We start from the raw sequence: 27,317 nt of genomic DNA, 5'->3' as shown, positions 1-27,317 counted from the left end.
CTAATCTCACTGTTTTACATGTAGCTGTCCAGCTTTCCCAGCACCACTTATTGAAGAGACTGTCTTTTCTCCACTGTATATTCTTGCCTCCTTTGTTGTAGATTAATTGACCATAGGTGTGTGGGTTTATTTCTGGGCTCTCTATTCTGTTGCATTGATCTATGTGTCTGTTTTTGTGGCAGTATCATTCTGTTTTGATTAATGTAGCTTTGTAGTATTGTGTTAAGTCTGGGAGGGTTATGCCTCCTGCTTTGTTCTTTTTCCTCAGGATTGCTTTGGCATTTCAGGGTCTTTCATAGTTTCATTCAGGATAAAAATCCATATGAATTTTGGGATTATTTGTTCCAGTTCTGTGAAAAATATGGGTATTTTGATAAGGATTGCATTAAATCTGTAGATTGCTTTGGGTCGTACGGACACTTTAACAATATTAATTTTTCCAATCCAAGAGCGCAAGATATCTTTTCATGAGTTTGTATCATCCTCAGTGTTGTATAATTTTCAGAGTATAGGTCTTTCACCTCCTTGGTTAAGTTTATTCTTAGTTATTTTATTCTTTTTGATGCGATTTTAAACAAGATCATTTTCTTGCTTTCTCTTTCTGATAGTTCATTATTAGTGTATAGAAATATGACAGATTTCTGTATATTAATCTTGTATGCTGCAACTTTGCTGAATTCATTTATTAGTTCTAATAGTTTTTTGTGGAGACTTTAGGGTTTTCTATATAAAGTATCATGTCATCAGCAAATACTGTTTACTTCTTCCTTTCCAACTTGGTTGCTTTTTATTTCTATTTCTTGTCTGACTGCTGTTGCTAGGACTTCCAATACTATGTTAAATAGAAGTGGCAAGAGTGGGCATCCTTGTCTTGTTCCTGAATTTAGAGGAAAGGTTTTCAGCTTTTCACCGTTAAGTATAATGTTAGCTGTGGGTTTGTCATACATTCCCTTTATTGTGTTGAGATATGTTCCTTCTATACCCACCTTGAAGAGAGTTTTTATCATGAATGGATGTTAAATTTTGTCAAATGATTTTTCTGTGTCTATTGAGATGATCATGTGATTTTTATCCTTCCTTTTGTTAATGTGGTGTATCACATTGATTGATTTGCAAAAATTGAACCATCCTTGTGTTTCTGGAATAAATCCAACTTGATCCTTTGATGGTATATGATCCTTTTTATATATTGTTGGATTTAGTTTGCTAATATTTTATTAAGGATTTTTGCATCTATATTCATCAAAGATATTGGCCTGTAATTTTCTTTTTTTGTAGTGTCTTTGTTTGGTTTTGGTATCAAGGTAATGGTGGCCTTGTAGAATGAATTTGGGAGTGTTCCGTCCTCTTCAATTATTTGGAATAGTTTGATAAGGATAAGTATTAGTTCTTCTTTATATGTTTGTTAGAATTCCCCTGTGAAGCCATTTGGCCTTGGAGTTTTATTTTCTGGGAGTTGTTTTTTTTTTTTTTAATACAAATTCATTTTCACTACTAGTGATTGGTCTGTTCAAATTGTGTGGTTCTTCTTGTTTCAATCTTGGCAGGTTGTATATTTCTAGAAATTTTCCAATTCTTTGGCATGTAACTATTTGTACTATTCTTTTAAGATTTTTTAAATCTCTGTGGTATCAGTTGTTATTTCTCTTGTTTCATTTATTTTGTTAATTTGGGCCCTCTCTCTTTACTTCTTGGTGAGCCTGGCTAAAGGTTTATGAATTTTGTTTATCTTTTCAAAAAAGCAGCTCTTGGTTTCATTGAACTTTTCTATTGTTTTTTGATCTCTATTTTATTTATTTCCTCTCTGATCTTTATTATTTCCTTCCTTCTGCTGACTTTGGCCTTTGTTTGTTCTTCTTTTTCTAATTCTTTTAGGTGGTAGGTTAGGTTGTTTATTTGAGATTTTTCTTGTTTCTTGAGGAAGGCCTGTATTGCTGTAAACTTCCCTCTTAGAACTGCTTTTGCTGCATTCCATAGATTTTGGAGTGTTGTGTTTCCATTTTAACTTGTCTCAAGTTATTTTCTGATTTCCTCTTTGACTTCTTCATTGACCCATTGATCTTTATTAGCATATTGGTTAGTCTTCACACATTTGTGCTTTTCCTATTTTTCTTTCTATAATTGATTTCTAGTTTCATACCGTTGTTGGAAAAATACTTGATATAATTTCTATCCTCTTAAATTTGTTGAGACTTGTTCTGTGGCCTAGCATGTGATTTATCCTGGAGAACATTCCATGTGCACTTGAAAAAAATGTGTATTCTGCTGTTTTTGGATTCAATGTCCTGTAGATATTAAGTCCAACCAGTCTATTGTGTCATTTAAGACCACTGTTGCCTTACTGAGTTTCTGTCTGGATGATCTGTCCATTGATGTCAGTGGGATGTAAAAGTCCCCTACTATTATTGTGTTACTGTCAATTCTTCCTTTATGTCTGTTAGTATTTGCTTTATATATTTAGGGGCTCCTGTATTGGGTGCATATTTGTTAATGAGTGTAATATCCTCTCTTTTTATCGATCCCTTTATCATTATATAGTGTCCTTCTTTGTCTTTTGTTATAGCTTTTGTTTTAAAGTCTGTCTTGTCTGATAGAAGTATTGCTACTCCCACTTTTTTTATTATTTCTGTTGGCATGAAATATTTTTTTCCATCCCTTCACATTCAGTCTTTGTGTGTCTTTAGCCCTGAAGTGAGTCTCTTGTAGGTAGCATATTGAAGAATCTTGTTTTTAATCTGATCAGCCAGCCTGTGTCTTTTGATCGGAGCATTTAGCCCATTGACATTTAAAGCAATTTTTTTTTTAAAGAGCTATTCTTTTTTTTTTTAATTAATTAATTTTTTTTTGGTTGTGTTGGGTCTTCGTTTCTGTGCGAGGGCTTTCTCTAGTTGTGGCAAGCGGGGGCCACTCTTCATCGCGGTGCGTGGGCCTCGCACTATCATGGCCTCTCTTGTTGCGGAGCACAGGCTCCAGACGCGCAGGCTCAGTAGTTGTGGCTCACGGGCCTAGTTGCTCTGCGGCATGTGGGATCTTCCCAGACCAGGGCTCGAACCTGTGTCCCCTGCATTAGCAGGCAGATTCTCAACCACTGCACCACCAGGGAAGCCCCTAAAGTAATTATTGATAGATATGTATTTATTTCCATTTTATTACTTGTTTTCCGGTTGTTTTTGTAGGTCTTCTCTGTTCATTTCTTCTTCTTTTTGTGTCTTCCCTTGTGGTTTGATGATTTTCTTTAGTGTTATGTTTGTGTTCCTTTCTTTTTAGTCTTTGTGTATTTATTGTAGGTTTTTTGTTTGTGGTTATCATTGGGTTCATATATGTTGACCTATAACTGTATCTACTTGTTTTAAACTGACAGTCATTTAAGTTCAAACAAATTCTAAAAGATCTACATTTTTTACTCCCTTCCCCCACATTTTGCGTTTTTGATGTCATATTTTACATCTTCATGTCTATCCCTTAACTCTTTATTGTAGTTATAGTTGATTTTATAATTTTTTGTATTGTAATCTTTGTATTGGCTTATTTAAGTGGTTGATCCTCAGTCATTACTATATATTTGCTTTTCCTAGTGGGATTTTCCTTTTCCTATAGATTTTTCCTTCTTTTCTGCTTAGAGAAGACCTTTTAACATTTCTTTTAGGATAGGTTTAGTATTGATGAACTCTTTTTGTTTTTGCTTGTCTGAGAAGCTCTTTATCTCTCCTTCGATTCTAAACGATGATCTTGCTGGGTAGATTATCCTAGGTTGCAGGCTTTTCCCTTTTAGGACTTTGAATCTATCACTCCACTCTCTTCTGGCCTGCAAAGTTTCTGCAGAGAAATCAGCTGATAGCCTTATGGGGATTTCCTTGTAAATGACTCTATTTTTCTCTTGCTGCTTTTAGAATTCTCTATCTTTAACTTTTGCCATTTTAATTATGATATGTCTTGGTGTGAGTCTGTTTGGGTTCATTTTGTTTGGGACCCTCTGTGCTTCCTGTACCTGGATATCTGTTTCCTTCTTTAGGTTTGGGAAGTTTTCAGCCATATGTTCTGCAAATACATTTTCAATGCTTTTCTCTCTCTTTTCTCCTGGAACCCCAATGAAATGAATTGTTGGTATGCTTTTGATAGTACCTAGAGGAATGGAGTTTTTTATATGCTTTGATGCAAATCAAATTAGACCCCTTTGGCAAAGAAGCTTCTGGTCTTCACGACTTGCCTTGCCCTGGTAGAACTACTTCTGAGTGAGCTGGTGAGGGGTATGGGAGCACCCCAAGCTAAAATGCCACGGATTCTCAGTGTTCTTACCGGATGTCCAGTAGTTGTTTTTTTTTTTTCGATAAATCCTTCCCAATATAATATACAACAATTTTGTTGTATGCTTTGGGTAAATTTTCAGAGTCCCCAAATAGTTGTGCTTGACTTTTTAAAAATAATTCTGTACACTTGTATCATTGTTTTTTGGGGAACGGCTTTTCTGAGCTCCTCATTCAGCCATTCCAGTAATACCACCTTCCTCTGTATGCTAATATTTTTGTGGGGTGAAGTAGAAAAGAATAGCTTTATTGCTTTGCCAGGCAAAGGGGGCCAGAGCAGGCAAATGCCCTTAAAACTGTGTGTCCCAACTTGGAGAGGGTAGTGAGAAGTTTTACAGTAATGGTTCAAAGAGGGCGTGACGTTTGCTAATATTTTATTTAGGATTTTTGCACTGTTAATCATAAGTGATATTAGTCTGTACTTTTCTGATATATTTTATGTTTATCAGGTTTAGCTACCAAAGTTATACTTGCCTCATAAAAAGAATTAGAAATATTCCTTGATTTTCTAAACTCTTGAACAAATTTGTGAAACATTGGGACTGTCTGGTCTTTGAAGTTTTGGTAAAATTGTCTGTTGAAACCATCTGATCTTCGTAACTTTGTCTATTTTATTCTTTGGAAATTTTTTGTGTCAATTTTGCTGTAGTGTATTTTTTGGAAAATTATCCATTTCATCTAGATTTTAAAATTTATTTGTGTAAAGGCACGCAGAATTGTCTCTTTTTAAAAAAAAATTTCCTCTGTTTCAATGATAATTTTTTCCTTGTCAATTCTTATTTTGCATATTTGTGCCCCCCTCTTTTATTGATTAGATTGGCTAGTGGGTTGCCTTTAGGTTAAATATTTTCCCCAGGAAACCAAGATTTTGGTTTTTTAAAATTAATTCCACTTTTTCTCTGTACTCTATTATTTTTTGCTTTTATCTTTATGATTTCTTTTCATTTTCTCTATTGTTCTTTTTTAGCTTTGAACTGGTTATTTAATTCATCTGTTTCATTCTGTCATTTTTATCGATATAGTGTTTTAATAGATTTTACATTCTGGGTAGAATTGACCATTTATTTATTCCGGGTACTTGATGGGCCCTTTCAATATTAGACTTGAGTGTTACTTTATTTGTGGACCTTTTCTTGGATTATGATTTCAGTATTTTGTAAAATTAATTTTTATTGGAGAATAGTTCTTTACAATGTTGTGTTAGTTTCTACTGTACAGCAAAATGAATCAGCCGTATACATACACATCTGCCCCCTCCCTTTTGGACTCCCTTCCCATTCACATCACCACAGTGCATTGAGTAGGTTACCCTGTGCTATACAGTAGGTTCTCATTAGTTATCTATTTTACACATAACATCAATAGTGTATATATGTCAATCCCAATCTCCCAATTCATCCCACACCCCGCTTCCCCCTTGGTGTCTATACATTTCTTCTCTACATGTGTGTCTGTATTTCTGCTTTGCAAATAGGATCATCTATACCATTTTTCTAGGTTCCACATATATGGGTTAATATGTGATATTTGTTTTTCTCTTTCTGACTTACTTCACTCTCTGTATGACACTGTCTAGGTCCATCCATGTCTCTACAAATGACCCAATTTCATTCCTTTTTACGGCTAATATTCCATTGTATATATGTACCACATCTTCTTTATCCATTCCTCTGTCAATGGACATTTAGGTTGCTTCCATGTCCTGGCTATTGTAAATAGAGCTGCAATGAACATTGGGGTGCATGTATCTTTTTGAGTTATGTTTTTCTCTGGGTATATGCCCAATAGTGGGATTGCTGGGTCATATGGTAGTTCTATTTTCAGTTTTTTAAGGAACCTCCATACTGATCTCCATAGTGGCTGTATCAATTTACATTCCCACCAACAGTGCAAGAGGGTTGCCTTTTCTCCACACCCTCTGCAGCATTTGTTGTTTGTAGATTTTTTGATGATGGCCATTCTGATTGGTGTGAGGTGATACCTCATTGTAGTTTTGATTTGCATTTCTCTAATAATTAGTGATGTTGAGCATTTTTTCATGTGCTTCTTGGCCATCTGTATGTCTTCTTTGGAGAAATGTCTATTTAGGTCTTCCACCCATTTTTTGATTGGGTTTTTGTTTTTGATATTGAGCTGCATGAGCTGCTTGTATATTTTGGAGATTAATCCTTTGTCAGTTGCTTCGTTTGCAAATATTTTCTCCCATTCTGAGGGTTAGCTTTTCGTCTTGTTTATGGTTGCCTTTGCTGTGCAAAAGCTTTTAAGTTTCATTAGGTTCCATTTGTTTGTTTTTATTTTAATTACTCTAGGAGGTGGGTCAAAAAATACCTTGCTGCGATTTATGTCAGAGAGTGTTCTGCCTATGTTTTCCTCTAAGAGTTTTATACTGTCTGGTCTTAATTCCATCAATCTCCATCACATCTTTCTGAGCTGGGAGTTATTCTCTTGCTTTAAGATGATGTTGACTCTTCAGTTTATTTCTCAGAGGCAGCCTGGCTTTTCATACGTCCAAGTTCTAGGAAGACACTTTGCTCCGGTCCCCACGTGCTGAGGGCCCTTTTTGGCGGTGTTCCCCGCCACCAGCCACCATCTCCTCCCGTGGGCTCTCGCAGTCTGGGGCCCCTGACTTTCCTCCTTCTCCGCTTGCTCTCTCTCAACATGAGCCAGTGCTCATCTTCCTACTCTTTGAATATTGAGAGTCTCTAGGATTTTATATTTAAACTTTTCTCAACATTTACAACCTAGATCATCTCCTCTACTCTTAGGTTTTGACTGCCATCTCTAAGCAGGTCTCATTTGAATCTAGGCCCATATATCTTGCTATCTTCTGGACATCTCCTATTTCAGTTCAACAGTTATTCTAAATTTTTACGTCACACTGTTTATGTCACATCCGTCTCACAAATGTCTGATCCTGGATTCATCCAGCTCTCCTCTCTCTCCGGATCTGTACCTGAGGCGCTGGCTCTTGCTTCAGAAATTCATGGTCACCGATTCGCGCCGCTGCTCTGCAAAGGCTTTCGCTCTTTTATTCACCCCGTGCTCCTGCTCATCACAAGGGCTATTTCACGCCTGCTCTCCTGTCCTCAAACCTCCAGCTCTGCCTCTACCATCTCTAAGTGCAGAAAATTCACGTAACAAATGCAACGAGCATTTGTTAATTACTTGCTCTGACTCTCCCCAGTTCACAGAGAGAACTGAAGCCATCATACAGCAACCTCTTCAAAACCTGGTCCGCTTTCCATCTGCGGGGGGAAGGCGTTCTGACTGCCCAGCTAGACTCAGTAGCAAGTCTCTCTCCCTCTCTGGAGCTGCACACAGGGCCCTGAGGTGCATAGGTACTTGGAGCCTAGTATCAACTGATGTTTTCTGCATTTTTCACCACCCTGCTTGTTTCCTGCAGGTGATGTAGAAGGCCAATCTTTAAGACACCGAGATAAGCGGCTAAGTTTAAATTTGGTAAGTTTGGTACTTGAGTTTCTTTAAGCCTCAATTTTTACCAAAAAAAATAGCCTGACCTATTTATGTTCCCATGATGTCTTTTGAGTCAGCACTGTGAATCTCTGAGGACCCTTCCAGTCTCCCATTAAGACTAAAACTTGTCTGGGAGCTACTGGACTTCCTGTGCTGTGAGGACCCTGCCAGTTCTAATGGTCCAGACGCTTCCCCGAACTTGGGGTACCTGCTGAAGTCATCACATGATACTTAAAGCATTTGCATAAATTCATTAACCTCTGTCTTCCAGCATGAGATCTAGGTGAGTCATCACCTACCTCACACGATAAATCCAGAGGCAGAGCTTGAGTTAGAGGCTTGTCTGACTTTCCTAAGAAAGTTCAAAGTTATTCTTGGATAATCTGCAACTGAAATGCCACGTGCAGCCGAGGCTGCCCCCTGGAAGCAGTTTCCATGGCTATTCTGTGCTTTGCCTTGCAGCCGTGCAGGTTCTTCCCAATGTCCCCTCCGGCTTCCACCAGCACTGAGGACAGCTACGTGCCCATGGGCCCCCAGGCCATCGCCTCTGCTCTCGGACCCCACTGCAGCCCTGACGACTATATCCCAATGAGCTCAGGAAGCATCTCCAGCCCATTGCCTGAGCTCCCGGCAGACCTGGAGCCTCCCCCCGTGAATAGAGATCTCAAGCCTCAGAGGAAACGTAAGTCACTTCCCTAGGCCTGCTGTGTGGGACTGGGGAGGAAGGTCTGGTGGCCTTGTGGAAAAGCTTCCCTCCTGACCGTCTCTGGGAAGGGGACACTAGAGAAACCAGCCCAGAGGCCTGGGAAGCACAAGGGCAGGGAGAAATGGCTGGGATTGAGTGGGGAGGGCTGAGGAGCCCTGCTGCCCCAGATCGTCAGGATAAAAGGAACCGGGGGACTTGCAATCACTGTGGCCCGGCAAATGCAGCCTCCGAAGCCAAGTTCATTCCAGAGGACTCATCTTTGGCTGCTTCCCTGACAAAGTCCCAGAAATAAGTGAGGATGGGTGGGAATGGAACCCACCTGGCCTCTCTTTGTTTAGACAGCACTTAAATGTAATCACAGTGTCCACCTTGTGTAAGGCAGCCAAGAATGGCCTTTGACACTGATCCCTGAATGTAGACCTGGTCGTATGCCACGTCGCTCAGTGCCCTGCTAGCGCCCGGCAGAAGAGGTGTGTGGGGCAGGGGCACGTGGAGGTGAGCGGCAGGAACAGGCAGGGAGGAGGGTGAAGAGGGGATAAGCAAAAGCAGGTCAGAGTAACCTGCTAACTTTTTTGCTCGTCGTCACCTGCCCAGTAGGGCTGGGTGATTCCAAGGCAATACCTGGTACCGTGACCGCGACCCCTGACACTCTATTGGCTCCATCGCCACCTCTACTGCTTCAGGTGGCCACGCCCAGAGCTGGAACTAAGTTATCTGCTTATGCCCGGTCCACTCCAGCCTCCCCCTCTTCAGTTCGAGTCAAATCACATTTCTGGGGGAGGCACAGATGAGGAAGCAAGCAGGGAGAAAGATATGTCCAAACCACCTGGAAGAAAAAGTAGAGTTATTCAATAGGTACTAAATAGGAGAACAGACCCTGTCTCGTGAGCTTTAGAGGAAATAGCCATTCAGGCTGGTCAGAAACCATTTCACAGGAACCTGTGACTTTGAGGTAGATACTGTTGTTTTGCTCAGTGACTTTCCTGTAGCAGCGCTGTGCAACAGAACCTTCTGTAACGAAGAAAATGTGGCTGTTGAACAAGTGAAACGTGGCCAGTGCAACTGAATTTTTAAATTTTATTTAATTTTAATGCATTTAAATTTCAACAGCCACATGTGGCTAGTGGCTACCACGTTGGATGTTAGAGCTCCAAAAGACCTAGTGATGGAGGCGCAGAGATTTTGGATGGACGTGTGGTTGTGGATTAATGGGGACGCGTGGGCCGGGGGGGAGCTGGTTCTTATGCGCATGGCTCCGGGGATGGAGCCTGTGGCCCAAGCAGCAGAGGCGGGGGGTGAAGCCAGGAGGCGCTGCTCGGTGAAGCCGAGACCAGGGTGCATCACAGCCGGGAGAGACCTTCTCCCCGGGGGCTACACGACGCATATGTCCTTTCCAGCTCAGCGCCTGGCGGGTCTGAGGCTCCTGGGAAACTGATTGAGCAGCACGAAAGTCACTGGCAATAGGGAGCGGAGTTAAATACTCTCCACCTGTGTGGCCTAGTTGAGGAAAGAGCTAGAAAAGCAAGCTGGTCAAGGCAGCACTAGAGGAATACGCTCACGACCAACTCAGCAAGGCCGGCTGCTGAGGCAGATGCCAAGGCTACTGCAATGAACAAGCCAGAAAACCCTGTGCTCCCAGAACGCGGTCGGCCTAGAGCCGAATCAGATCATCACAGCTGAATGTGGCGTCACGAAGTGGGCGAGCGCTGTGAAGCGTAAGCACAGGGACTCAGGACAGCCCATGAGCCGGGCCTTATCTCGCCTGCAGGTCAAAGAAGGCCTTCCTAAGCAGGACATGTTGAGCTGAGACCCGAAGATGACTCTTAACTAGGCAGAGAGATGGGGAAGAAAGGTACGGTTGCAGTTTGGGACACCTAGAGCCACGCCTGACAGTGAGTTCTCAGTAAGTGTGTAGTGACTGGATGTAAGCCCAGCTGCTCACGTGGCCACTGGCTCGGTGGTCGTCCCCTCTGCTCCCAGTGAGGCAGGGAAGGGTAGGACAGCGAAAAGCACCATCATCACCAGTACTGCTCGTAAGTAAATGTGGATCTGATGGAATGGCATAGTTTTATAGTCTTCAGTTTCTGGCCTTGAACCCCTGAGAACTTACCATGTTGGTTGTCATGTGTTATCTTGTAGCACGGTCACCTCCCCTGGACCTGAAAAGCCTCTCAACCATCCGGGAACACACGTCTCTCACCAGAACCCGCACTGTGCCTTGGTGAGTCTTTGATTGCTCACAGGGCCCTCATCTGGTGCACTCCCAGCGTTACTCAGGCCTCGGTGGTTAAAGGTAGTCGAAGCCCACTCGATCTAGCTTAAGCCGAACGAGGGATGGGATTTATTATCCCGAGCCGGAAGTGTTTTGTAGGTCACAGAGGAAGGACCATAAGTGAATCTCCCAGGACAATGGGATCGGGAACGAGAGTGCTGCTGGGAACCTCTCTCTCACGTCTGCTTCTCTGTTGCACAATCCTCACGGCCTGAGATAGCTGTCCCTTAGATCCTTATTTACATGCTACAACCCTAGTACCAACAGAGAAAGGTTCTTTTTCAATCCCAATTCACATGGACTCAGTAGACAAACCCCCAAATGTATCTGCACTCTCTCATCTCACCTTGTAGCAATTTCAGTCCTTGTAGGAATTTCAGAGTCCTGAGCCTGGCCTGGGAGTTTCTTAGTTCACCCTATATGCCGCAGGACACAATGGCTCTGTAAAGCAGAATTCTGCAGTGAACTACATTTCCAGACAGAACTGCAGAGCCTTGGCCTCTGCTTCTAACTTGGGAGTAGGATGAAAGTGGATTCGTAGTCTTGGTCTCATCCTATCAAAGGAATGACCACACTTCCTTACTTTTCCTGGTTGCTTTGAATGGAAACAAGAGCCTCAAAGGAGCGTTTTTGTTTTGTTTTGTTTTTCTCTAAATGATATGATGCCTTGGTCTCTTTCTAGAAAGCTCATGAGCTGTGTCACATGGAGGGCCTGGAAAAAAATAGCCTTTGAGAATTGGGAACCCTTTGCCCCATAGCAGGACGGCAGCTGCGGGGTAGTCTCTCTCCTGGTTCAGGAATTGCTTTGGCCAGAAGGAAGTTGCATGGGGAAGCGGGGGCGAGGGGCGAGGGCCGAAACCCCAGAGGGGCCATGTCAGTTCTTGGCTGGCTTTCAGAGCAGCTGTAAGACATTGCTTTGACCTCATCTATATTTCTGTTCTTAGCAATCGAACCAGCTTTCTCTCTCCAGAAAGAAATGGTATTAATTCTGCAAGATTTTTTGCCAATTCTGTTTCCAGAGAAGAGGAACAAAGCTACATGCAAATGGTAATCCTATATTTTTCACACTCTTCTTATTCTTCACCCCAATCTATATTCTTATCAGTTCATTGTAAAGGAAACATAGCGTTCAGAAAGTCCCGTAAAATCTTAAAACAATTACTTGACTGTAATACCAGCTTACAGTGTTTTCCAGACTGGGAACAAGTTGTTATGAAGTCGGTTTTCTTTCCTGCAATATTCAGCTCCTCGTACCATTTTGAGGCCACAGTTTTAAGTATACCCAGGGCTGCAACGTGTAATGGGAAAATGGAAATGCTAGCAATTCTTTTCACCGTGGCTGGGATATCGTGTTTGACCCCAGTAGGTCTGTAGCTCCCTGGGTGCCCAGAGTCTAAGCTGTGAAAACTCACACACTGGATGTTCCCCACCACCGGGTAGCCCTGCCCTGACTGCCTCTGAACCTTTACCAAAGATCAGTCACTGAGAGTCCTGTTGGGAGGGTGGCCCAGTGTCCCACGTCATGGATGGGTCTAGTCTCTGGAGACTCCTGGTAGAGTCTTTCTGTGGCCCAGAGTGCACAGAGACCCGACATCTCGATCCTTTGATGAACGATTTATGGTTCAATCTCTCCTCCTGCCCTCTGTTGTCCCTTCCATTCTCTCTACTTTGGATTCTGTTGAGAATGGGTTACTGAAGAGAAAGAGGGTCTTTTAGCACCTCTGGCAATTATCAGGCCCTTTAGCCAGATCTTTAAAATGTAGGGAACTCTAGAGAGAATCTCTGTTTAAACTATGAAATTTTGAAAAAGAGATCTTAGAAGGACAGTGTTCAAGGCACTGAGACTATATACTTTCGAGAAGAGAACTCTGCCTTCCTATACGTGACAGTAACAGGCATTTAAAATTCTCAAAACAGTCATCTCCAGTGAAGCAGCAATTAAATGCTTCATTTTGCCTTTCTATTTGACAGATTAGAAAGTGCTGTGAGTATCCATATGCAGGTGGAAAGTGGCTCATATCCAGTCTGCTGTGGTATACCCAATATTTTTCACACTTAGTAATGGCCCTTGGGAAACTTCTAGAAGAAAACACTCTTATAAAAGATACTGCCCAGCTGTGCTTTGTCTCCAGAGAACAGAGAAGGGAAGTGAATCTATAGCCTCATAGAAGCAAGTGCAGAGTCATTCCAGACACTAGCAGTTATTTCTGATCTTTGAGGTTGTGAGAAAGACCAGTGTTTCGTTAACAACATAATTCAGGATTGGTTTCTTGCCTGTTTATAATCATTGATTAATGACTGTCTCTGTACATTACTAGGCAATATGACACAGTAGATTAAGAGCCCAGAAAACTGGCTGAAGGAAGGTAGCTCTGAGGGAACCACCACATAAATGAATTTAAAGCCTATCCCATCTCATTCAGTTGTGTGTTTTAAATTCAGTAATATGATATTTTCAAATGACTTTGATTTACATTATTTCAGTTGTTCCACAAAACAACCCATTTGGTGGACAGAACTAATATAATTCAGTTTCGATTTTGTACATAATCATATGCATAATTTTTTTCTCTTTGAGGACAAGTTCTTATCTGAATGTAAAAATTTAGGCTACGGGCTGAAATACAAGTTTTGTTTTATTAAAGTCACCTATCCTTCTTTAGCTACTTTATTTTTTAATGAAATATAGTTGACGTTCAACATTTTGTTCGTCTCATGTGTACTACATAATGATTGACATTTGCATACATGAATGAAATGATCACCATGATAAGTCTAGTAAACATTTGTCCCTCTATGACACTACAATATTATTGATCCTGTTCCTTATGCTGTAGAGTATATTCCCATGGGTTACTTATTATATAATGGAGGTGTGTACCTCCAAATCCCCTTCACTTATTCCGCCCACTCTTCACCCATTCCCTTATGGCAACCACCCATTTGTTCTCTGTATCTATGAGTCTGTTTTCATTTTTTGTTTTTGGCTTTTTTTTTTTTTTTGGCTGCGTTGGGTCTTCATTGCTGCGCGCGGGCTTTCTCTAGTTGCAGTGAGTGGGGGCTACTCTTCGTTGTGGTGCGCAGGCTTCTCATTGTGGTAGCTTCTCTTGTGGAGCACAGGCTCTAGGCGCATGGGCTTCAGTAGTTGTGGCTCGCGGGCTCAGTAGTTGTGGCTCGCGGGCTCAGTAGTTTTGGCTTGTGGGCTCTAGAGCGCAGGCTCAGCAGTTGTGGCGTGTGGGCTTAGTTGCTCTGCAGCATGTGGAATCTTCCTGGACCAGGGCTCGAACCCGTGTCCCCTGCATTGGCAGGCAGATTCTTAGCCACTGTGCCACCAGGGAAGCCCCTGTTGTTTGGTTTTTGTTATTGTTTTGTTTAGATTCCACGTATAAGTAAGATCATGTAGCATTTGTCTTTCTCTGACTTATTTAACTTTTGCATAACAGCCTCTAGATCCACCCATGTTGTCATAATGGCAAGATTTCTTTTTTTTTTTTTTTGCTGGGTAACATTCCATTGTGTGTGTGTGTGTATATATACATATATATACACATGTACACACACACACACATATATATACACATCCATATACCACATCTTTATCCATTTATCTATTGATGGGCACTGAGGTTGCTTCCATGTCTTGGCTATTGTAAATAGTGCTGCAATGAACATGAGAGTGCATGTATCTTTTCGAATTAGTGTTTTTGTATTTGGGGGGGGGAATATATACCCAGAAGTGAAATTACTGAATCATATTTTTAATTTTTGAGGAACCTCCATACTGTTTTCCATAGCAGCTGCACCAATTTACATTCTCACCAACAGTGTAAGAGGGTTCCCTTTTCTCCACATCCTCACCAAATTTGTTACTTGTGTTCTTTTGATGATGGCCATTCTAACAGGTGTGAGGTGATGTCTCATTGTGGTATTGATTTGCATTTACTTGCTGATTAGTGATGTTGAGCATCTTTTCATCTATCTGTTGGACACCTGTATGTCTTCTTTGGGAAAATGTCTATTAAGTTCCTCTGCCCATTTTTTAATCAGGTTGTTTGTTTTTTTGCTGTTGAGTTGTATTTGTTATTTGTATATTTTGGATATGAACCTATTGTCAGATGTATCATTTGAAAATATCTTCTCCCATTCAGTAGGCTACCCTTTTGTTTTATTGATAGTTCCCTTTGCTGTGCAAAAGCTTTTTAGTTTGATGTGGTCCCTTTCATTTAATTTTTGTTTTTCTTTCTCTTGCCTGAGGAGACATAACCGAAAAATATTGTTAAGACCCATGTCAAAGAATATACTGTGTATGTTTTCTTCTGGGAGTTTTATGGTTTCAGGTCTTGTACTTGAATTTCATCCATTTTGAATTTGTTTTTGTATATGGTGTGAGAAAGTAGTCCTGTTTGATTCTTTTGCATGTATCTGTCCAGTTTTCCCAACACCATTTATTGAAGAAGCTGTCTTTTCTCCGTTGTATATTCTTGCCTCCTTTGTCGTAGATTAATCGACCATATAAGTATGGATTTATTTATGGGGTCTATTCTGTTCCATTAATCTATGTGTCTGTTTTTGTGCCAGTACCACACTACTTTGATTAGAGTATAGTTTGAAATCAGGGAGTGTGATTCCTCCAGCTTTGTTCTTTATTTTCTTTTTCTTTCTTTCTTTTTATTTTTTTGGCTGCACGCTGGCTTTCTCTAGTTGCGGCGAATGGGGGCTACTCTTCGTTGTGGTGTGTGGGCTTCTCATTGCAGTGGTTTCTCTTGTTGCGGAGCACGGGCTCTAGGCGCAAGGGCTTCAGTAGTTGTGGCTCGCGGGCTTCAGTAGTTGTGACAAGCAGGATCAGCAGTTGTGGCGCACGGGCTTAGTTGCTCCGTGGCACATGGGATCTTCCTGGACCAGGGCTCGAACCCGTGTCCCCTGCATTGGCAGGTGGATTCTTAACCACTGCGCCACCACGGAAGTCCCTGTTCTATTTTTTAAAATTTGATGAAGCACTTCAGTAGGCAAGGTACTGTGAAAACCACATGACCACCATAAAAAAATCATCTTAAAATGGTAGAGAATATAGTTTTAAATGTATTTTTTAAATCCAAAACTCAACTGCCAGGAAAGGAAAGGGGATCTCTCGGGCAAAAAATATTGAGAAATTGCAAATCCTGAGGATCAATAGGAATTACAAAAAGTAAAATCACATATAGAAGTAAGTCATTATTGGGCTTCCCTGGTGGCGCAGTGGTTGGGAGTCTGCCTGCCAATGCAGGGGACACGGGTTCGAGCCCTGGTCTGGGAGGATCCCACGTGCCGCGGGGCGACTGGGCCCGTGAGCCACAATTACTGAGCCTGCGCGTCTGGAGCCTGTGCTCCACAAAAGAGGCCGCGATAGTGAGAGGCCCGCGCACTGCGATGAAGAATGGCCCCCACTTGCTGCAGCTGGGGAAGGCCCTCGCACAGAAACGAAGACCCAACACAGCCATAAATACATAAATAAATAAATAAAATATTTAAAAAAGAAGTAAGTCATTATTACAAATATTAGGCTTCACATATAAAATAACTATGTTTTATATATTTAAAAAAGAAGATGAGGAGTTGAAAGTTGGACTGAGTCACAAGATACTATTTAAAAATGACCAGGTGGATTAGAAAAGACCATTTAGAACTTCTAGACATAAAAATAGGGATGTAATTAGAAACTCAATGGGTGAGTTAAACAGACTAAACCCAAAGAGTAATGTAGTGAACCAGAATATAGTTTTGAAGTTACTGAAAAATCAGGACGAGGAGATAAAAACATAAACAAAGTTGAGAAATGGAAGATAGCATGAGAAGGTCAAACATTTGTCCAGTCGGCCTTACAGAAGGAGATAATAGGGAAAAAATAGAGAAGCAGTATGTGAAGGGATAATGTCAGTTTCTCACAGTTCATGAAAGACACCAATCCTCAGTCCAAAGACTCACAAATAGTTCACTGTAGTCAGATGTTAGTGGTAGAATGTGGATGGTAGGTATATGGGTGTTCATAGCATATCTTCTTCAATTTGGCTGATTATTAGAAAGTTTTCATAATAATAAATTGAAGAAATAAACCCCATGAAAGGAAAATGAATAAAAGTGAGAACAAAAATTAACAAAATAAACAGCAAAATTAGAATCACCACTGACCAAATTTGCTCTTTTAAGAGATTAAAATTGAACGCAACCAATCAAGAGAAAGCAATGCATGCAAATAAACAGTATTAAGAATGCAAAGGAGGGCCTTCCCTGGTGGCGTAGTGGTTGAGAATCCGCCTGCCAATGCAGGGGACACGGGTCCGAGCCCTGGTCGGGGAAGATCCCACATGCCGCGGAGCAACGAAGCCCGTGCGCCACAACTACTGAGCCCGCGTGCCACAACTACTGAGCCGCTGTGCCACAACTACTGAAGCCCACGCTCCTAGAGCCCGTGCTCCCCAACAAGAGAAGCCACCGCAACGAGAAGCCCGTGCAGCGCAGCGAAGAGTAGCCCCAGCTCGCCTCAACTAGACAAAGCCCGCACGCAGCGACGAACACCCAACGCAGCCAAAGATAAATAAATTAATTAATTAATTTAAAAAATATGCACGAACAAGTCGGAATTTTTCCAGGTACGCAAAGTGGGTTTAACATTTGAGAACCTGTTCATGGACATCTCGGTAAAGACGGCAGATTGACCACGGACTTCTGTTTTCCCTGCGTCCCAAACCATCCTCTAAAATCACAGTGAAGGATTTGTTAAAGGCATAAACCCACGCGGCTGTGAAGAACTGAAGAAGACAACACAGTAACGTATTGGAAACTGGAAAGCAGGTGGATTTGTAGTAAATGATTTATCAGACCCAAGAGAGTTGAATCCTAAATACACTGCGGGGGAAGGCAAGACCCCCACTCCCCGGAGGCTGGCCTCTGTGACTTCCCCTCTCCTGCTTCACACAAAAGATGAAGTGTAGTCTCTGGAGAGAGTAAAACAAGGGGTCTCTGCCCTGGGGGATGCTAGACACATCTGACCGAGCATACTAGGCTAAAAACAACGTAAGTAAATATGCACAATAGATACGCGAGCCTTTCCCGAGCCCTTTTCCAGCGGCTCTCTTCCAGAATGTTGACAACCAGACCTTTACAATTGGGTCTAGAGATTCGAAGACAGTTCTCTGACCTATTTGAGCAGCCCAAGAGGCAAGACATGGGTCATAATATTAGGGGCACCCCAAGAAAATCGTCCGGCAAGGTCACCTTGCAGTGAACCCCACAGCTGACAAGCACCACCCATGTAGTCGGAGCTTCGGATCAGCGTTTTGGCCTTTCACTCTTAAATATGAGCAGACAGCCAATGATTTTATCAGACATCTCAGGGGAGCTCTAGCATAAAGACAGAAACCAAACAAACGGGTTGGAAGAAACAAAAACTGTGCCAGAAGGAGAAACATTTTTTTTCAAGTCTCTTATTGTTACAAATACCCCCTGAGAGGTGAGCTGTCAGGGCCATAAATTAAAGGAATCTTATCAAGTCAGTCAAGCTCATTAACACGTTAAAGGAGAAAAGCCATGTGAGTGTCTCAGGTGCAGCAAAAACAGTCAGCAGGACTGACCAGCCAGTCACATATGGGAACGTGATGTGTGAACAGAGGCTGCACTCCTGGGGAAAGGAGGGCTGCCCACGTGGGGTACAAACAGAACAAAAGGCAATTAATTGTATCCCTGTGTCACCACCACATGTCAAAATCAGTTGAGGCTAGATTATTACTTAAATGTAAAGGAAAAAACGTTATAACTTAGAAGAAGGTGTGGGAAAACAAATTACAACCTCAGCATAGGAAGAACGCTTTAAACAAAATACAAGAGCAAGAAGCTACTCAGGAAAATCTTGATATGTTACATTAAAAGCGAGAACAATTCTTAACTTAAAAAACACCAAGAAAAACCCACTGTAGACTGTGATGGGCTATTAGCAACACACATAACCAACAAATTATTAGTCTCTTAGGTATGTGAGGGAGTACTGAGAAAAATCAGAAAAATACAAACACTTCAGTGTAAAAATTAGCAAAACAAAAACAAACCTAAAACAGATAATTCACAGAAGAGAAAAAAAGAAATGACCCGTAAACATATGAAAGGATGGCCAATTAATTCAGTTCTCAAGGGCGTGGAAAATCAAATCACAGTAAAGTACCATTTTCCTCATATCAGGCTGGTGATAGTCAAGTTGAAGGGGCCCCCATCCCAGGGACACGCCCTAGAAGTTCTTCCACAGGTGCATGAATGCTCACAGCAGCATTGCTTGTAAGAGCCTCCAAACTGGAAACAACTCAAATGTCTGTTGTTGGTGGAACAGTTAAATAAATTATGCGATGGAATCATGTATGCTAATGAAAATGAATGAAATAGGGCACTGACATGGGTGAATGTGAAGTATGTAAATGGAGCGCAAATTGAAGTCACCAAAAATGCATACAATACGGTTCTATTGATAAAAGTTCAAAACAGGCAAAACAAAACAGTATGTCACTTAAGGACACTCACACATTCATAAAACCATCTTTAAAAACAAAAGTGGTAAACACCAAGTTCAGGATAGCACTCACCCCCTTGGGGGGCAAGAAGGCAGCAGTAGAAGGGGGCCCTCGGCATGTGCCGTGTGTGTCGTGTAGCGGTGGTGTAGTCTGAAGCCGGATGGAGATGCCATGGCTGTGTGCTGCACACGTTATCCCTGTTTGTATTGTATAAAGTATCTTTAAATGCACTTGGGATGTCTTTACGAAAGCTTTCGTAAGTGTGATTGACCTTTTCAGGATTTCAAGTCTCTAAGGTATCGTGGGCCTGTCAGATCCGTGAAATGATTTCTTCTTGGGGGAGATTTTGGCCAGCTGCTTCAATGGTGAATGAAGGCATAGCTTCATGTGAAGGCCAAATGGGCTGTACTGTATTTCAAAGCCAGCTCTCCTTCCGAGGTGCAGGCCGCGAGCTGCACAGGACTCGTCGGGCCGCTGTTGTCCGATGGCAGCTGCTCTTCCCCTGGGCGGCCCGGCCCGAAATCGGTAACGCGCATCCTGTGACGTTGGTTTCTAGGAGGAGCACGGAGAAGCCAACTTGCTGAGCAGTGGAGCCCTGACGTGGACGAGGAAATTCAGCCTGGATTATTTAGCCCTGGACTTCAACTCAGCGTCACCAGCCCCTGTGCAGCAGGTAGGAAGTACTCTGTGTCTGAGAATTCCCAGGAGATTCCATTTCGGTTTGGATTTTGTTTCGATGATTCCACCATGGATGTTCTCTTTGCAAAGTCTGAGACATACAGACACGTACAGTGAAGAGTCTTAAAATCAGCCCTAATTCTGCCGCCCAGAAGCCCTGGTGTATTTCCCTCGGGGGGAACGTTCTTTGCACGTCTATGTGTAAATGGACGTAGTCTTCGTGCTCTTCAAAATTCGGACCACAAGGTTTGTTGAGAAATTGCTCTGGCAGAGATGAGGGTGGGGTAAAGTGTAGTCCAGGCATAGGAAGGGCCTGCTGAGGGAAGAAGTAACAGGCCCGTTTGGCTAGACTCTGGGGAGTGGTGACGGGAGCTGTCAGCTGGCTTTGAAACAGCTCCGTCAAGGGCCTCAAGTGCCAGGTTGGGCAGTTTTGACTCCTCTGAGTAGTATTCTTGTCTGTGGAGTGGTCAGCAGAAATAACGCCTACGTTGAAGCCTGTCGTGAGGATTCAGTGAGTCAATACGTGTAAGGGACCTTAGCCATTGACTGTTGTCACTCACTGCACAGGGGAAGCCATGGAATGAGTGGCTGGTAAGCAGTGGACAACGGCTAAATATTTCTTAGCAAGGGATGGTCGTAGTCTAGACTGCGCTAACAGTGTATTATTGTTTGATGAGAAAAATCACTTGCTGAACAGAATATACAGTGTAATTTCATTTTGTGTGTGTGGAGAAAAGAAGAGTCTGGGAGGCTTCCCTTCCCTTTTGCTGAATGAGCTCCCACTTGCCCTTTACCTTTCGTTTCATTCCACAAACCTAAAATGATAGTCCAGCAAAGCTGGTCAGCGCGGATAGACAGAGAAGCACAGACGGTGCATTAGCCAGTTCTGGTCGGCTGTGCAGTGAAGACAAGCCCCGAATCTCTGCGGCTTTCGACCGCAAAGGCTTCTCAGTTGTCGCCTGTGGGACAGTCCGTCACGGTCCCCACGTGAGGCATGCCGGCCGGCGTCCTGGCAGGGGAAAAAGGGAGAGCGCAGGATCGCAGGACGCCTCTCTTCTCTTTAGGAGGGGCACCCGTCACCCCACTCACGTTATACTGGTCAAGGCGAGTCAGCTGGCTAGGGCCAAGTTGAAGGGAGCAGAGGTGAGGAGAGATTCACGCACATTCACACGCAGCGTGACACTTCTGCAAGTGACGACCCAGGAGGGAGGGCCAGCCAATACTCGACACTGTAAGCCACCAGAGACTGACTGACATTGTGCCGAATTTTTAAATTGGATGTAACGAAAGCTTTCTGTTCTCCCCCTTCAGAAACTCCTCTTCTCAGAGGAGCAGAGAGTAGACTACGTGCAAGTGGACGAGCAGAAGACGCAAGCTCTGCAGAGCACAAAGCAGGAGTGGACGGACGAGAGGCAGTCCAAAGCGTGACGGCGCTGGGCTGCGGGCAGGGGCTCTGAGGGGGGCCGGCCCTCGTCAGCGGCCGCGCTCGCCCCTGCCGAGCCTCAGGCCGGTGCGCCGGGACGTAGACAGCTCCATCCCGGCAGGGTGGGAGCCACCAAAGCAAAAGAGGCGTCAGAAATCTTCTCCAGTGGAGCCTTTGACGTGCAGATTGGAGCCAACGGGATGACATCTTTTGACTCCAGCGCCTGAAGTCTCGACCTCTGTCCTGTGCTTCCGCTGGAATCATGAATGATCCGAGGAGAGGCGCGCCTGGACACCATCTTGTCCCCACCCCTGAGGACACAGTGCAAGACACCAAGCCTAGGGATGGTGGCAGGAAGACAGTGCCAGTGACAGGAGCATTGAGTCCCGAGGTCCGGCATGAGCAGATCAGATGACCCCCGGTGGCTCTAGGGACATCGTTGTGCTTAAGCAGCCGCCTGTGGCCGGGTGTCCCTTTGCTGTTGGCCTTTTCCCGGCATGCTTTCACACGCACCGTCTCATCTCTTCCCCTCAAAGACCTCGGAAGCTAGGCTTGGCGGCGATCACTGCTCCCACTTCGAGGAAAACAGTACCAAGAGCCAGAGAAGGGAACGCTTGGCCCAGGATGACTCATGGAGTGAGACAGCGAGTCCGGCTCCTTCCGCCGTCTACTGCTGCCTCAGTCACTTAGGGTAACTTCGGAGACGCGTGGGAGACACGTGCAGACACGGGATGACTCATCATCTCCTCTCCCTTTCATAGGATTTTGAGCAGGTGCTTTTCCACTTGAAAGGTATGCCTGTCGAGCCAGGGTTTCTTTGTGTGGTGTCCAAACGGGGCACTCTAGCGTAATCAGCAGTTACCATTAGAGACACCTCCCGACAATCAGTGTGAAATCCATGCTTGGTTCACATGGTCCCCTTGCCATGTGTGTCCCATGAGCTGGCTAGTGCTGGCAGAAGAACCTTTGCCACCCCGGGGAAAGCTATCCCTGGCCACACTGTGCTGGACTCAAGCTTCTGAGTGATTGTTATGACCCAAACAACAACAACAAACAAACCAACCGAAAACCGGTGACTTCAAGTCTCGGGTTTCCCGGCTAATGTTTCCCTTCTGCTTTAGTGGTGACTAGCTCTGGAGCGTGCACACGTTCCCACCATGCAATGAGGGCATCTTGTCACCCCTTCCTTCCTGGGGCACTGGGGTTCAGGGGACCCAGACGACAGGCTCGATTGGGCACGGAGTTTTACTTAATGCCCCTACCTGATCCTTCTGAGCACCTGCAGCCAGAAGACAAATCTGAACAACTGGGTAGTCGGCAGGTTCTGGCCCACTGTTCGGCCACGGTGTCTCATATACGGGGACGGATCACATAGGCGGGCAGGTCTGCGGCAGCCAGGGTTAGGCAGGGCAACTGTAAGCTTTGCTGCAGGGTTTCAGGGTCTCGAACTGCTCCGAAGGTAAGTGCCAAAATCTTGGTTTTTCAGACCAGAAAAGAAGTAATTTTGGTGTTCAAAGCAGCACGGTCTGGTGACATCATTTTCTTCCCAGAGCAAGACGGGGGGCAATTGCCAAGGGCTTGGACTGAGTTAAGAGTCCTTAGTGAGCCTGGATGGAGCCACGAGAGGGCTCCCTGAGCCCACGGCCTGCTCCCCGGCCAGAGCCTGTAAGGAGCTGCCTTCTTCCTTCTGTGACTTGCAAGGAGTCACAGAGCCTCAGGCAGGAATCCAGGGCTACGGACTGCCAGTTCCCATAGATGGTGGCTTCCCTATGTGTGGGCCACCTGTGTTTAGGTCACTGATTGCCTGACAAAGGCCAGTGCAGAAAAACTGTTCGTCCAAGTGTCAAGTACCTCAGCAGATTGAGGATAGATTGGAATAGTAAAGGCAGCTGAAATTTTGTCGGCAGTGAAATGTCATCCAGTTGACCAAAAAACAAAAATCTGTTTCTACAAAACGTTTCCAGGGACATGCTTACTGCACGAAACAATAGACACTTGAGCAGTGTGACTTGTTTGGAAGTGATTAGGGATTTAAAAAAATATGACTTCGCCAGGGCGTATAGGATTATGTCTTGGGTGTATGGGATTCCCAGGGTGTATGGGATTATGCCTTGCTTTGATAACACTGCTAATGGATAGCTACACAAAGGCATAATGATTCAGGGACACAAAATACAGATAGTTTTGAGCTGACGGCAGCATATGCTCCTGGGAAAGGCACCGTAAATCACAACGATGCCGGCCAAATCTTGTTTTCCGGCAGAGGTAATCCACGTGTAATGGAGGGCTATGATTCTGATGGGGTCTGAGGGATTTTTGTGTTTTTTTTTTTTTACCAGAAATGATCCCAGATACCACTCCAAGTCAAGTACACATGGCATGTCTGTACACTGCGCAGAGTACACCTTTCTAGAAGATCTGGGAATCAACAGGACAGTGCAGCAATTAATCTCGCATTATTTTCTGTAGCTCCTTTTTGCTCCGTTTCCTTCCGTCTCCTTTCATTAGGAAATACTTCCAGATCAGGGGTTTTGTCATGCAGAAAGGGGGACCGAAGGGTCTCAAGCCTAAGTCCACAGGCCCAGGAACGTTGGGAGTTAAGCTTTCCTCGGGGAGGGAGGAGCCCTGAGGCCCAGCACACAGCCTGGCTACAAGCGCATGGTGTGACCCTGGGGACTCAGTGTCCAGGCCACTTCACCACGCAGCAAACAGCAGCTGAGTCGTGGCCGTTGGGTCCGGGTCGAGACTGATGGCTCCCCTTAGGCCTGGCCTCCCCCCTCTCAAGGCCTCCTCCTCGGGCCCCGTTCAAACCACCTTTGTATCCACAACCGTGCAGATGTTTCACAATTCACTATGCCTTTACTATTTCATGTCTGGCATTAATAAAAGTCTTATAAGGAGAGGAATCGTGACCTAAGTGCCCTCTTATTTAAGTGACGACATCTGAAAAACTACGGGACGCATTCTGAAACCTGAATAAGCGGAAGTAGACTTCACTGCCATTTTCAAGTACAACAGACTTCACCTGACTCCCATGGCATGACCTGCATCCATGTTGCTTCGCTGCAAACAGGTGAGCGGGTGGCTGTAAGCAGCGCCGCTCCTGCTCAGCCAAACCACATCTTGACACCTGGGTCAGCAACTAGCTCCGATCATTGGCAGTAAAGTTACCGGCTCTGCCAGATACCACGTATAACACCACCTTTGTCATTAGTGACATTAAAAAGCAACAGCGCCCAGCTTGCTTCTCCCCAGAGGGGGTCTCTTGTGCCACCGCCTCCCTTTTCCCTATGGCTGAGACTCCCAGTTGCCCTGGCTGCCAGGTCAGCAGCATCTCTAGGCCACGATGTGAGGCAGAGACCACCAGAATAGCAGGGGCTCAGGTCTGGGGAAAACAGGCCAAAAGCAGAGACCCTACAGCCAACGGGAGTCCTGGTGCTGAGAGGAAGGAGGAGAAGCCACGTGAAATTCCTCCCCCTGGTCAAGTACGAGGCTGATTACCATGAACGCTTTTTCCTGACACACACTCCAGACCGAGCCCTTGACCTAAAGGAGAGCAGGTCGGCCCACAGGGCTAACCTCAGAAGCAGGGGCCGGGAAACCTGACCTAAAGGTCTCTGAGCCCCAGGCCCCTCGTGCTCTGGCCTCTTTACTTCAGCAGACAGCTCCCTAAGTTGCCAGCTTTCTACTTCTTTATTTTCCTTGATCTTAAATTGCATTTATCGTTATCATTTCCTTATTTTAATTGTCATTTGTTGTTATAAATTTAGTTTTTATTTTCTGCAACTGAGAGCGAGTGGCAGTGGTGGAGGCTGGAGCAGGGGGCCCGACGGGAGACAGCAGAGCCGAGACGCACACTCCCCGCCACGGGCACTTCACCGACGGCAGAGGGGGGCTGGAGAGCCGCGGGGACAGTCAAGGCTGCCAGGTCACTGGAGCTCCACGGGGATGGGAACGAACCTGACCCCACTCTGCCGCCGCGTACAGACATCGGTTCCTGGGGGAGCTCCATGGGGAAGGCAGAACGATCCATGGCACGCGTCCCCTCTGCCTTATCAGAGCCATTTGGCTTCTGTCCAGCACTGTTGTTTTGGTCTTGGTTTCATGGTCGAAACCTCCATTTCCATGAGTTTTATCTTTTGCTTACCTTTGTATGAACAATTGCATCCTAACTGTTTCATATCTGTCTTGAAATGTTAAATCATTTCCATTGTTTAGGTCTTCAACATGAGACTTTTAATTCACTTTCATACTCTACGGTGGTAGGAGTCAGAATAGTGGTTATCTCTATGGGGAAGAGGCAGGAAATAAAAAGTCAACTTGTAAATTCTACTGTATTAGAGAAGGTGATGAGTGGTGTGGAAAAGAACAGCATGAAGAGGATTGGCTGCACGCTGCGCTGTTGGTGGCCGCAGGAAGAAGTAGGGTGAGAAGATGAGACCCGGGCCGACTCGCAGGAGATGAGAGAGTCAGCCAGGCGCAGTATTGGAGAGCACATTCAAGGCAGGGAGAACAGACTGTGCAGAAGCCCTAAGTCAGTAGAAAACCCGGAATGTTGAGGGCACAGGCAAGAGGCCAGCGTGGCTGGCGTGGAGTGAGCAAGAGAGAGCAGAGGAGGTGAGAGGGGCGATGGGGGATTCACAGATTAGAGTGTGGGGGCTTGCTGGCCGTTACAAGGGCCTCTGGCTTATGTTCTGGGTGAGAATGGAGCCCGTGACGGGACTTAGGCAGGGGAGACGTGATCTGACTTATATTTTGAAAGGCAGGATAACTGTAGCCACCAGAGCTGCTGCGTGCCGGCGGGGGAGATGCTCCTTCATCACCGTCATCGCCATGCCCACCGCCGCCATCCCCAGCACCAGCGTCCCCCTCCCTCCAGCCCACGCGGCCAGAGCTCTCTGGGTTCTGTCCCGGCAGACTCCGCTCACGCACGTGCAGGAACAGGGACCGGATCTCCCCGCCACTGGCTGGCAAGAATCCCCTAAATGCAGCCAAAAGATATGAAACACAGGCTGTGAAGAAACTGGGCCTCAGGCGAGGGAGGACCCTCAGTGACCTCTGGGAGCTGAGACCCCGAAGAGGTGAGCCGTGCAGCTGCCCCAGCTTGCTGTCTACACGGACTGTCCGGACCGAGTCCAGCCGCCTCCCCGGGTCTCGGGGGTGGATCGCAGAGCGCAGGCAGCCGGAGCTGGCGGGTGGAGGACCGGAGAGGACACAGCGGCACAGGGGGAGAACCGTGCCCAAGGGCGGAGGGTCCGCTAGTCCAAACTCCGAATTCGGGTGACATCATATACAGTACTCAGAGGGATCTTGTCTCAGTAGTGTGGAAAACTAAAAGCTGCTCTGCTCCCACCCATAAAGTCTCAAGGCAAGACTCAAAAGGATCAAACTGTTTCCAAGTAAGTTAACAATATTAGATTTTTTGAAGTTCTGGAATATACTTAGGAAAAAAAATACCCAGCACCCAAGGAAAAGGGTATGCTAAGATTCAGAAAACTCCAGCCCGTTATGAGGAGACAGATCAATTGATAAAAGACATCCCAATCGGAAAGGAAGAAGCAAAATTTTCTCTGCAGACAACGTGATTGTCTATGTAGAAAACCGAATGCAATGTACAAGAGTGAGGAGAACCAGTCAGTGAGTTTAGCACGATCACAGGGTAAAGGATATCAGAGGGAGCTAACTCCGCCTGCCCAAACGCTCAACTAATTGTTCTTGTACCAGCACTTTTCTGCACTGATCTGAAACAAGTCCAGTCAGCCACAACACTGCTATTTTACTGTGCCTAGGGCTTTTCTATTCTTGTGCAAACCAAGTTTTCAATTTTAGTAGGAAACCAAGCCAATTGTGACAAGGATGTTAGGAAACCAGAAATCTGGTAGTAGGTGTATTTTCTGAAGAGAAATTGTGATAGAGTCTTTGTTTGTTT

The 27,317-nt window shown here is 44.8% G+C and overlaps 1 protein-coding gene across 1 annotated transcript in view; it reads left to right on the top strand.

Moving 5' to 3' along the window:
• The window catches only part of GAB3 (GRB2 associated binding protein 3), a 57,187-nt gene extending 35,572 nt beyond the window's left edge, over nucleotides 1–21,615 (top strand). The window contains exons 5-11 of the mRNA XM_059910504.1: nucleotides 7,708–7,763; nucleotides 8,241–8,460; nucleotides 10,624–10,705; nucleotides 11,701–11,803; nucleotides 19,844–19,960; nucleotides 21,277–21,389; nucleotides 21,510–21,615. Coding sequence (XP_059766487.1) covers nucleotides 7,708–7,763; nucleotides 8,241–8,460; nucleotides 10,624–10,705; nucleotides 11,701–11,803; nucleotides 19,844–19,960; nucleotides 21,277–21,389; nucleotides 21,510–21,615 — 797 coding nt within the window. The remainder of the gene's footprint in view (nucleotides 1–7,707; nucleotides 7,764–8,240; nucleotides 8,461–10,623; nucleotides 10,706–11,700; nucleotides 11,804–19,843; nucleotides 19,961–21,276; nucleotides 21,390–21,509) is intronic.
• Nucleotides 21,616–27,317: the final 5,702 nt, after the last annotated feature.

This window comes from Balaenoptera ricei, chromosome X (assembly GCF_028023285.1).
Source record: "Balaenoptera ricei isolate mBalRic1 chromosome X, mBalRic1.hap2, whole genome shotgun sequence".
Classification (NCBI taxonomy): domain Eukaryota; kingdom Metazoa; phylum Chordata; class Mammalia; order Artiodactyla; family Balaenopteridae; genus Balaenoptera; species Balaenoptera ricei.
The sequence above is the reverse complement of the archived record's forward strand: the minus strand, read 5'-3'. Positions and strand labels throughout refer to the sequence as shown.